The sequence below is a fragment of the Dreissena polymorpha genome, chromosome 6 (assembly GCF_020536995.1).
Source record: "Dreissena polymorpha isolate Duluth1 chromosome 6, UMN_Dpol_1.0, whole genome shotgun sequence".
Lineage (NCBI taxonomy): Eukaryota > Metazoa > Mollusca > Bivalvia > Myida > Dreissenidae > Dreissena > Dreissena polymorpha.
In genome coordinates, this window is record NC_068360.1 from 112,429,397 (window position 1) to 112,442,410 (window position 13,014).

Sequence of the window (13,014 nt, forward strand, 5' to 3'; positions counted from 1 at the left end):
TTTTTAAAGGTATTTTTGAAACATAATTATACATTCAGTTTAATGCAAAGTACTACATTACATGAATAATGCACAATAAATCAACAATGATATACAGTTAAATACAGTTAACCATGATATTTTGCGTAATGCATAATCATAATGTAGAATAGGTTGTTTGTTCTAATTTGTCTTTTTGCGGTGTGTATTAATATTAATAATTTCACATAAACAATTTATCATAATTTTATATTTTTTTGCGAAAATACCCATGGCTGATTTCTTGATATATGGAAAACTTGTCATCATAAGTATTTTTAGAATTATTAATAACCAATATATCCGGAAACAAAAGATGTGTTTCTGAGAAACACAATGCCCCCGACTGCGCCGCATTGAAGCCATATATTTTACCTTGAAGGATGACCTTGACCTTTCACCAATCACAATGTGCAGCTCCATGAGATACACATGCATGCCAAATATCATGTTGCTATCTTCACGATTTGCAAAAGTTATGACCAAGGTTAAAGTTTTGGGACACACACATACAATGACAGACAGACGGACGGACAGACAGACCAAAAACAATATAACCCCAATAATTCGATCCGGGGGCATAAAAAGAAATCTTGCCATGTGTCTTTATCTGAACCCTAAGTAACCAATAAATATGGATGTCTCTACAAGGAAGGAATCCAGCCATATGTTTCTTTTATAACTGTTAATAACAAACAAATACATACTTAACTATTAGAAATTTAGCGATCCATGTGGTGTCTTAAAAAATACTAAATAAATAAGGATTGCCCTTCAAAATTGAAGACTATCTCACCAGCAGTCTATCAGAGTCCATGATGGTGTGTAGCCGATGGGCGATGGTGAGCACAGTGCACTTCCGGAACTTCTCACGTATCGTCTGCTGGATCAGGCCATCAGTCCTGCAGGGGGAGGAGAGCATACAGATTCTGGGTATGAAATTTCACCATAGCTGACAAGTCCTTTATATCTTAGAGGTAAGCTAACACACTAACACATTATATGGCAAATTCCAGGCAATCCACGAAGGTTCGTTAGCCTACTCACACTTTTTCTGGGAAATTCAGCCGTTCACCAGTTTTAAGTGTACTTACTTAAAGCAGTAAATTGTCGTACTTAATTAAGAGGTAAGTGAAGAATTAAGGGTTGTTAATATTATTTTAAACCAATTCTTGACTAGAGGTCGGGATGGGGAGCGAAGTTGTAAATGCTTAAATGACAGTACAGAATGAGCTGGCATACGAATTAATTTATTAATACTTGTGTTACTAGGATATAGTTGAATAATTTTGGTAAATTTCAGTTAGTGAATAAACCTGGAGGCTAGAACCATCAGGAAACATCCTCTGCAGGGAGGTGAATGCAAGTTATTCAATATGGTGTTTGTTTAGCAATCAGGAGGTCCCTTGTAAACTTCTCACTATGGAAACATTCTCAAGATCTTTACATAAGACAAGTAGTGGTTCTACCATGTATGGACTCAATAAACCTGAATGTTCAATACAATTGAGTTACATGTAAATATATATGTTTTAGCTAAGCCCTGTGCTATTGAGACTGGCCGTTTTAACCAACCACAAAAATGCTATCCCACAAACCTCGGGTCAACATTTGCTGTTGCCTCATCAATCATGAGTATCTTGTTGTTTCTAAGAATGGCACGTGCCAGGCATATCAGTTGACGCTGACCCACGCTGAAGTTGATACCTCCCTCTGATACCTCTGTGTCGAGACCGTGAGGGAGGTCCTCTACTGCATTCTTTAATTGCACCTAAGAAAAATACATAATTTAATAAAATCATACAAGTTACTAGTATATTAAAAAAAGAAAATAATCTATGTTAAAAAGAGTTTAATGCATGTGTATTAATTGTTGTCCTTATAAGCCTGTGCAGTCCTTACAGGCTAATTAGGGATGACACTTTCCTCTTTTATGATATCTTTCTTTTAAGAGAGTCCCTTTTTAGAATAAATCAAGTTAAGGCAGAAAGTGTTGTCCCCAATTATTAGGCTAATCTGGAATGACACTTTACGCACATGCATTAAAACATCTTTTCACAGAGCACAGTTCATATCATTTTAACAAATGTTTTGAGCGCATGTCATGAAGATTGTATATACAGAAAACTGACCAACCTCTCCTAATGCTTTCCACAATGCATCATCACTATGGTTACTGAATGGATCTAAATTTCTGCGAAGTTTTCCAGTGAATAAAACCGGATCCTGAAATATAAGAAGAAATACTTCCATCACAATTTTATTCTATACATAGCCTTTATAATTTACAGTTGCTTATTTATTTAAATGTCAGTTTTCTCATATGTATTGTATAAAATGACCAGGGCTTATAATTCCAATAACGTTTCTTACAGGAGGAAGATTTGATAAAACAATTTCTTTTTTCAGTTTCATTGGTGTTTTAACTTAAGTAGTCTACGAGTTTATTGTTGGAGCACATGTTTGTTAGCAGTTATGAACACATGTACATATATACTATTTGCAATATAAGATTGAAAGTAACAAAAAGTGTAGGCAGTCATGCATAAGAATTCATAGAACCTTGTTCATTATAAAATGCTGACCACACCGACCTGTGGAATAATGGAGATCTGATTACGTAGATCATGAAGCCCTATCTGTAGTGTGTCCACGTCATCAATGGTGATGCTGCCTGTTGGCTCAACCAGACGGAACAGCATTGTGATCAGCGAGCTTTTACCAGCACCAGTTCTACCCACAATTCCAATCTACAGAAAAAATGGCAAGTTTCCATACAGATTTATGTTCAAATAATGTTTGTTAAAATAATTGTGATCAACCATCCTTCATCTGTCCCTGTTCTACCCATGAATCCAATCTGCACAAAAAACAGGCCTTTTGACATAGAATAATTTTTAAACAAGCAAATTTTTTGAATTTAGAACCCACGAGAAAAACTTTTGTTTGACAGACGGACAGATGGAAGGACTTTAGAAAAATGCCAATTATATATCCCTTATCCTTTGGCAGGGGATAACAAGAGCTGGTGAAACACAATGCACTTAAAGGTCGCACAGCAGCAATATCCCATTGAATACATCATGACAAAGTTATGGTTTGTTGATAATTGACAATGAACCAGGACTTGGGCATACATTTTTTCCTCTAAAATAACAGTCTTTAGGCCGTTTATTCTCCTCTAAAATAACAGTCTTTAGGCTGTTTATTCTCCTCTAAAATAACAGTATTTAGGCTGTTTATTCTCCTCTAAAATAACAGTATTTAGGCTGTTTATTCTCCTCTAAAAGCTTTCAGATATTGACCTGATTTTTGGTGTGTGAGTCAACCTGCATTACCTCAAAAAAGAGAAGGGTTTTTCTAATGGCAATATCTTCTCTATAATAACTGAACTGAATAAGTCTGGGAAACACCAAAATTATGGAATATATTTGGAAGCGTTTCGAAACAATATATGGAAATTGTAATTTAAGAGAAAATTAATAAGTCCAAGGCCTTTTTGAGAACCCCCCCACCACATCTTTATGATACAAACATTTTTATTAAATTATAAGCAGATAAAAAGACAATTTTTAAGTTTTAAACAATAGATAAAGTAAGACTAAATCACACACACCTTTTCTCTGGCCTCTATGGTAAAGCTGATATTCTTCAGAACGGTGGGCGTGTCCGTCGAATACTTGAGACTGACCCTCTGCACAGAGATCCTGCCATGCTGCGGCCAATCTGGCGGGGGCTTCCTGTCATTAGGGGCCTCCAACGGGGCCTCAGAAGGTAGGCGAGAATAGTCAAGGACACGCTCCACTGATATCATCTGAAATAGAGTAAAGGCTCAACTGAGATGATCTGAAATAGAGATGACACACTCAACTGAGTCCTGAAATAGAAAGGACACACTCCACTGATATTATCTGAAATACAGAAGACACGTTCCACTGATATCATCTGAAATAAGAGACAACACGTTCCACTGATATCATCTGAAATAGAGAGGACATGTTCCATTGATATCATTTGAAATAGAGAGGACACGTTCCACTAATATCATCTGAAATAGAGAGGACACGTTCCACTGATATCATCTGAAATAGCGAAGATGCTCCACTGAGATCATCTGAAATAGAGGACACACTGCACTAAGATCATTTGAAGTAGAATGTTGAGTATTCACCAAGATTAACACTTTTTTTCCCAAAGGAGTTGCTGTTCAGACAATAAATATGATTTGCTGTTTTTTATTGAGAAATAGTAGTAAGCTCAAACTGTTAAGCTAATTTGCTGTTAGTAACTGATAATCTAAATAGTTTCTTTCAATAAAGACAGAAAATGAAATTTAAAGATATAAAAGAAGAAAAAAAATCGGAGGAAATAGACAGTCCTGAGAAGCTTTCGATATAAATTTGATCAAGTTTTATCAAAACTTGCTGACAAACTAAAGATTCCAACATGTTTAAGCAAGATTAAGTCATAAATGTTGCCACTACAGGGGCCACACTATTTTTAGGAATGAACCTGGTGACCGTTTTGGATGCACATGACAATGATTAACGCAGCAAGATTAATATTCTCACCAAGTTTCATAGATATTCGTTTTGGGATGCACTTCTGCCCAATTTAAACAGACAAAGTTTCATCAAGATTGAGTCACAAATTTTGCCCCCTATTAAGGTCACTAGGTTGTTCTAAGATATGATTTGATGACCTTGTTTTTTTATGTACAAAACCCGTAATGAAACTATTTTTTAGACATATTCAAGATTAATATTTTGACCAAGTTTAATCAAGATTAAGTCATAAATAAATATATTCAAAAGATTTGACCAATTGATAAAGATTCAAGTCGTCTGTGACTCACCTTTAAAGCCCGACACTAGACATGTGGTTATTAACCGTTTCCCCCATAAGTAGCAAAGTGAAACAGGCTTTTGTAAACAGCATAAAACTACAAAAGCCTGCGAGTAACTCACAGTCTGTTCAGGTTTTATGCTGTTTGGTACTCATGAGTATCTAAGGTTTGACGATGAAGCCTGAACAACAAATGCATGAAAATAGGTATCTAAATGGTAAAGGGTTGAAAAGCTCACCTTGACTCACTTTGTTTTTACAGTTAGAATGATACATCAATACACAATACTCACGTTAGGGAGAATTTAATAGAAAAGTATTTCTATTTACCTGATTCTCAACCTCTGCACTCTGTCTGACTCCCCACTGGAACATACCCATCAAGGTCATGGCATAGGTCATGGACAAACCCACTAATCCAGCGTTTAAGCCTGTAATGAAGGTTAAATGTATCCATGATTATAATAGTAAAGTAGTTCATAGGTCAGCATATAAAACCTGTACAGAAATTAAACAAGTTTGTTATTTAAAAAGTTAGAGTGTCAAAAGTCAGTCCTTTATTACTGTTAAGTAGGTGAAAGGTCAATCCATAAACCCTTAATTGTAAATCTATTACAAAATGTATTGTTTCAACATGTTAAGTTGGTTCAGTGGTGTGATTTAAGAACCACTCAGAGGGTAGGAAAAAGAACTACCACAATTCCAGAGTTCCATTAAACTTTCCATTCATACATCGATCATGCAAAGTTAATAACTATTTGTAAAATTAGTTTAACATTGAAAGGAAGGAAATCAGCTGAAAGAGCAGAAATCACACCCTGGTAGGTCAAATGTCAGTGCTTTTTTTCTCATTTATCCCTTGATCCCTGTTTAATAGACCAAAAAAATAAAAGGTCAGTGGTTAAGACTGTACATTTGGCCTGAGATCAGAGTGTAAACCTGAACGTAGATGTAAGGGTGATGGTCTTAAACTGGTTTAGGAAATTTAACAAATTTGTTTAAAAATTACTTTTTTAAAACAGAGAAAAGGATTTGTTAAGAAATCAAAACTGACATCTTGATTAGGACCTACTTACCGCATCTCAATTTTTTAAATGGAAAAAATCTTCAACAGTTACACCTTTACCACTTAGATACATATTTGTACATCTTTGTAGTCCTTTACATAGTATTTTATTAAAGAGCGTCTAACTAGATTCACGTTTTAAAGGTTTTATTCCCAACCCTTAGATACTGATGAGCAGCAAACAGCATAAAACCTGAACAGACTGCGAGTTACTCACAGTCTGTTCTGGTTTTATGCTGTTTGCACATATCCATTTTCACTTTGCTTTTTATGGGGAAAAGGGTTAAAATGGGGCTGAATTTTAGAGAATAAAAGCACAAGAAACAATACTGACTATCTGCTGCCACCACACAGAAGAATGAGACAGCAGTGACAAACATGGCGCACAGCCAGTCCAAGCGAATGGCGAGCCATCGAGACGTGGTGAGGAACAGGAACCAGGCCTCCGTGTGCAGGTCCTGGTGGTTGTCAAACTCCTCGATGAACTTCCCTTGCACGCTGAAGGCTCGTATAGTGTGCAGGCCTTGCAGGGAGGCGCTAAGGTGAGAAAACACAGGGCTTCGGGCTGGAAAATACGGAAAATGGAGATTTTTTTTCTTATCAGCTATATGATAGCACACCAGGTTACCAGGTTTTGTTGTTCGAAGATTTTGAACCAATTAACGCTTCACCACTTAGAAGTTAGATACATATTTTGACATGTTTGCAGTCCCTTAGAAAGTTATATTTAATTAAAGACCTTTCTTACAACAGAATTTCAAGCTCAAAAGGAAAATATGAAGATTTATTATAAATATGTTCCTAAACTAAAGGACAACTAAAAGATTGAAGATAAATTACAGGCATTACTGAAAATAAGTAAGTATTGTGGTAGGCACTCAATGATTATACTTTTGCAATTATATGGATTTAACTTAAATCAAATTTATATTACCATAGTACAACTTGATGATACTGTTTATGAAATGTTTAGTTGTTGTTTATTCCATATATTTATTCTCTACGTTTCTACCTAGCATAAAGAAAAACCTTAATTCTTTATTTAACAAGAGCTGTGTTTGTGAAACACAATGCCCCTAATGCGTTGCTTTGAAGCCATATATTTGACCTTAAAGGATAACCTTGACTTTGACCTTTCACCACTCAAAATGTGCATCTCCATAAGATACACATGCATGCCAAATATCAAGTTGCTATCATCAATATTGCAGAAGTTATGCCCAAGGTTAAAGTTTTGGGACAGACACGCACATACAATGACAGACACACACATACAATGACAGACAGACAGGCCAAAAACAACATATCCCTGTTCATTAGATCCGGGGCATAAAAAAGAAAATGTGTAGTAATTGTAATGTATGTAATTTAAAAAGTGTTGATATTGCAATGCCAAATAATGCTTACTTGTTCCTTCCAGTCTTTTGATGTGCCGCGAAGTTCGAATGTAGTAGCGGCGTATGATCACAAAGAGAACTATAAGTGGGGCCACCACAATAAACACCCAGGGGTTGACCACACCTGCCACACCCACTATACCCAGGATCAGCAAGGCACACTGCAAAAAAGGGGGGGGCTATTTTTGAGTCAGCATCTAGGAAAACTGAGTTTGATGCATATGTGTCTTGTTCTGAAAAAATTGGGCTTAATGCATGTGCGTAAAGTGTCATCCCAGATTAGCCTGTGCCATCCGCACAGGCTAATCAGGGACGACACTTTACGCTTTTATGGTATTTTTGGTTTCAATGAAGTCCCTCCTTGCCGAAAATCAAGTTTAGGCGGAAAGTGTCGTCCCTGATTAGCCTGTGCGGACTGCACAGGCTAATCTGGGATGACACTTTACGCACATGCATTATGCCCAGTTTTCTCAGAACAAGACACATATGTGTAAACAAAAGAGTCAATTTGATTCTAGTTAGAAATATGCAAAGACTGAAATAATGACCTCAAAATGGATGGGCTGACAGACAATCTGATTTCAGTATTGACCACTTACATATTTGTAGTGAATGGGGATATAAAAGTGGCATTGTATTCACCAACCAATTCTAAGACTGAAGAATAAAGAATAGACTTTGAACGAAGTAAATACTTACAGGCTTCAACTCGTGATAATGTCAATCACTGATGTTTCTATATGAAGAATGCCAAGTTTGACTCATAATTAAAGCAATTCTTGAATATTCCATTTAAATACTATATTTTAGACTTGACTTAAGCTAAAAATTGTAAACAGACTCAAACCTAGTTCAACAAGCCATATGTTTTTATGTAATCAAAATTATATAAAGATGTTTTAAAAAATGCTAGATATAAGACATCAGAACCTGTGTGAAGTCAAAGAAGGTAACAGGCAGAAGATCATCCATATGTCCGATGTCCTTGGAAAACCGATTCAAAATACGACCTGAAATATTGTGCTCAGTGGAGTTATCCTAGGGGATATAAATACACAATTAATCAATAGATCGTACTTCTTTTTCTGACATTAAGGCATTTTGCCTTAATCAAAATTACGAAAAATATCCAACATGTTAACAACTGAAACATTACAAATATCATCATAATCAACATAATCATCAATATCCAGGGCTTCATATCATCATCATCATCATCATCATCATCATCATCATCATCATCACTATTATCATCATCATCATCATCATCATCATCATCATCATCATCATCATCATCATCATCATCATCATCATCATCATCATCATCATCATCATCATCATCATCATCATCACTATCACTATCATCATCATCATCATCATCACTATCATCATCATCATTGCCATCCTCATCCTCATCATATCATCATCATCACCAAAATCAACCTCAACTCTGCTACCATCACTGTAAATAAAGCATTATTAATAACCAGTATTTCACAATTCATTGAAATCAAAGTGAAATGAGCATACATACCGACTGGGTTTGTATCAAAGAACCCAATGTGTGATCTCAAAATGCTGGCAAACATTGTGTTGTGTAGGGCCTGAGAGGCATCTACTGTGACCTTGAAAAACATCAACGCCCTAAGTATTCCAAACAGAAACACCCCGCCGATAATCCCGCTGAAGACGGAAACGTTGAAGTTTGTGTCGACTATCGGAATGGTGATGTTTGTGGCGTTGTAGCCCTCGGCCAGAAGAGCATTGTGTCTTTCAAGTGCAGAATATCTGGCCTCTTCTTCATTTGACCTGCATAGAAAAATACATCCAGAGTTTCGGTTGAATTCTGGTTTTTCTTTATTTTTATCTAATCCATTTTATTCAAACTAAAACACACAGTCATGCAAAATTTCACATTTTTTTAAATCAAAAAAGGGCAATTACTCTGAAATGCTGGTTTTCAAACTTTTCCATTTTATGTCAACAAACATTTGCAGAAAGTTAGGTCTCAGAAGTGACGAGTTACTTGCAGGCTGTTATGGTTTTATGCTGTCTAAACATAGCCATTTTCACTTTTCCTGTGAGTGGGAAAGGGTTCAGAACCAACACTTGCCCTATCCCCACTTCCAGGGTAACCAACTAAACTCTTCTCTTATATATAGATCAACCATAGTTTATAAGCATTTGTAAAATTAGTTTGTCATTAAAGGAGAGGAAATCTCAGCTGAAAGGAGGAGAATTCATACCCCTGAAGAGAAAGGCATAAAAAAAATGGCTGCCTAATTACCAGCGTGACAGCCACCAATCACTGAGGATGTATGCTCCCTGGGCGGCGAGGCATAGAAACACAAGAAGGAGGAACTTGATGATGCCTGCCCCAGCCTTGAAGTATTCATAGTAGATGCCGAGTCCCACTGTACCCTGATGTCGCTCTTCCTCTTCTGGGAGTTGAACCTCTTCCGCCTGAACAAATAAAAGATATGATTTGCATTCTTGAACGATTGGCTAAATGCATATGCGTAAAGTGCTCTGCCAGGTTAATCAGGGACCACCCTATCCACTTTCATGGAGTTTTTCAATGAAATGAAGCCTATTCTAAACTTAAATCTAGTTTAGGCGTAAAGTGGTTGTCCCAGGGGTGGTATTCCAGAAGCATCTTAAGTTAAATTTTATTTTCATCCTTAAATCGGGATTTTTTCTTAAGTGTTTCATTTCATACTGCAATAGTTAGGCATCGAAAATTTCATCAAAATAACATCATTATGTCAATGTTATTTGAGGAATACCAAAAAAACATGCATGTCTTTATTAAGTAAAGAAATACAAACAAGGGCTGTTTGTAAAACATGCATGCCCCATATGGGCTGTCCGTTGTACTGGCAGCCATTGTGTGAATACGACTTTTGTCACTGTGACCTTGACCTTTGACCTTGTGACCTGAAAATCAATAAGGGTCATCTGCAAGTCGCGACCAATGTACCTATGAAGTGTCATGATCCTAGGCAAAAGCGTTCTTGAGTTATCATCCGAAAATCATTTTACTATTTCGTGTCACCGTGATCATGACCTTTGATCTTGTGACCTCAAAATCAACAGGGGTCATCTGCGAGTCATGATCAATCTACCTATGAAGTTTCATGATCCTAGGCCTGTGCGTTCTTTAGTTATCATCCGGAAACCATTTTACTATTTCGGGTCACCGTGACCTTGACCTTTGACCTAGTGACCTCAAAATCAATAGGGGTCATCTGCAAGTCATGATCAATGTACCTATGAAGTTTCATGATCCTAGGCCCAAGCGTTCTTGAGTTATCGTCTGACAACCACCTGGTGGACGGACGGACGGACTGACCGACCGACATGAGCAAAGCAATATACCCCCTCTTCTTCGAAGGGGGGCATAAATATTGTAATTTTGAACTTAAGTGAAAATATTTAAGAAATGACATTAAGATGTTTCTGGAATACGACCCCTGATTAGCATGAGGAGACTGAACTGGTTAATCTGGAATGACACCTTACATACAATATATGCACATTTAGCACAGTAATCCCAGAATGCAGCTCATTTATTGATTGCTGTAGATTGAACATTATAATTCCTTGGCCTTCATAAAGAACAACCATTCAACATAATCATGCACAAAAGACACGTGTACCTCCATGAGGTCCTCCTAAGACTGAGGCTGCTTTATGAGAGAAACAAGAGTATGTCTAAGCACTCAAACCTAATGAACCTCTTTGATTCACAATAGCAGGATCAAAGTTCTTACTAGAGCTTCAATTTCCAGATTAAATATATATTTAAATACATGTTATTTGTTGTTGCCTAAGGTTATGTGAGAAAACAATGGAGCCCAAAACAAGGAACACCCATCCAATATGAAACCTTTCCTGTATGGTGACAGCCAACCAAACTCACAGGGGGGGCAAGTGGTAATTCATCACTGATAATCTAGGTGGGGAGCCCCGTACTATTTACTGTGCGAATCGGGCAGCCCAAGTGCTAATAACAAAATCTACTGGCTTAAAATACCTGAGAGACTATCAAAACTTAAACTGTAAGCTTTAACCTTTTTGATTTTAACTGGGTTGTTTCTGAAGCCTTAAGCTTATTATTGTACTAGAGCAGCACAAGTACTTGGAGTTGATAGAGAAAATCTTGAGAACTCTCCCAGAGTGGAGACTGTAACATGGACCTCCTAACCGCTCAGTGGACACCATTATTCACTATGCTTCCGCAACCTCTCAAACCTGAACTGTTTATAACAAAAAGTATACCAGCCAAAATACCATGTTGGCTAGGGAGGCGGAAAACTACAATGGGTGAGGTATGGTCAGGGGTGATAACCCCAAAAAAGGGTTAGGGTAAGGGTTAGGGGTCGGGTTAGGGTTAGGGTGGGGTTTAGGCTAACCCAAACCCTAACCCGACCCCTAACCCTTACCCTTACCCTCTAACCCCCCCCCTTGCGCAATACCATACCATGCCTCGCCCGTTGTCGTTTTCCGCCTCCCTGTTGGCTATGACAACTTACACTGTTTTGGCCTAGCTCTCAAGATTTTAACATTGCTCAGATGGAAGTGGGACAAATAATTTGCATGAGCAAATTTGATGATGATTTTGTCCAAGATACATAAAGGTAAAAGTATGAGCTGACACACATAATTATAGCTTTGAGAATCATTTCTGTACAATCTAAGAAAAACAAAGTGGCATCAAATAATTAAAAATCCAATCTTGTCTGAATTTACAAAGACTTTACCTGTGATCTGTTACAAACATAACAATCAGTTCTCTCCTTATTACTTTGAGTTGAACTTGAAAGAAACCATAGAAATCTAACTATGTAGAGAAAGCTAACAAGATGTATACCCAAATGTTTATGAAGTACATGGAAGCTATGTCAGAAACAAAAACAAGATATTATACATTTTCTTGCTGTTTTTCAACTTTTAAGTTGAACTTACACTGAATTCATCGCCAATTGTGCCAACAGAGGTCAGGGACAGTTCTGACCCCCGCATCGACTCATGTACAGAAAATCGAAGATTCCCGTTAATGACCTCGTGTGACTTAGATGAGGTGCTGTGTAACCTATGGCGGCTACTCTCATGCAACTTGCTCTGGGGCTCATGGGACATGCTCCGCTGCAGGTGGTGAGATCCCGAGGTGGAGGTCACATGACCGGATGCAGTTTTATCAGTCTGTTCATCGTCACTTTTGAGAAGTGAGGAGAAGTCTATACCTGACATGGAGAGCTCTTTGAACGTCCCTTTGCCAATCATCTCTCCCTTGAAAGTAGGAAATGTGAGAATATGGGCAGAATTCCTTACTGAATAGTAAAAAGGCATTTCAACAACTTTAAAAGGGGATCTTTCTTGTGTAGTTACATGTACTTAACAAGAGCACCGCCTTGCGGGTGCAGACCGCTCATCTATTTTTCTTTTTAAAGGTGTAGGGACCTATCTCAATTTCAATTACAAAGGATGGAGGGGTGGAGAGGGGTGTATAGTGTGGGGGTGTGGTCATTTATTACATAATCTTCCAAAAATGCATAAAAAAAAGCAAAAAAATAAAAAATAAAAATTTGGGGGGGGGGGGGGATTCTTGGGGGGGATGGTTGGACGGTATTTCAAAAATAAAATAATAAAAATAAAAAGTTGTGTTTTTTAATTGTTTGAGAAAAA

General features: G+C 37.2%; 1 protein-coding gene across 7 annotated transcripts in view; it reads right to left on the bottom strand.

Annotated features, from left to right (window-relative positions):
* LOC127835371 (ATP-binding cassette sub-family C member 4-like) overlaps positions 1-13,014 on the bottom strand; it is a 105,869-nt gene that overhangs the window by 6,330 nt on the left and 86,525 nt on the right. For all 7 annotated transcript variants that reach the window (XM_052361764.1, XM_052361763.1, XM_052361765.1 and 4 more), the window contains 12 exons: positions 12,295-12,618; positions 9,614-9,789; positions 8,861-9,135; positions 8,257-8,336; positions 7,337-7,487; positions 6,264-6,494; positions 5,194-5,294; positions 3,635-3,832; positions 2,613-2,768; positions 2,155-2,244; positions 1,617-1,789; positions 815-920 (listed from right to left, as the gene is read on the bottom strand). In XM_052361764.1, coding sequence (XP_052217724.1) covers positions 815-920; positions 1,617-1,789; positions 2,155-2,244; positions 2,613-2,768; positions 3,635-3,832; positions 5,194-5,294; positions 6,264-6,494; positions 7,337-7,487; positions 8,257-8,336; positions 8,861-9,135; positions 9,614-9,789; positions 12,295-12,618 — 2,061 coding nt within the window. The remainder of the gene's footprint in view (positions 1-814; positions 921-1,616; positions 1,790-2,154; positions 2,245-2,612; positions 2,769-3,634; positions 3,833-5,193; positions 5,295-6,263; positions 6,495-7,336; positions 7,488-8,256; positions 8,337-8,860; positions 9,136-9,613; positions 9,790-12,294; positions 12,619-13,014) is intronic.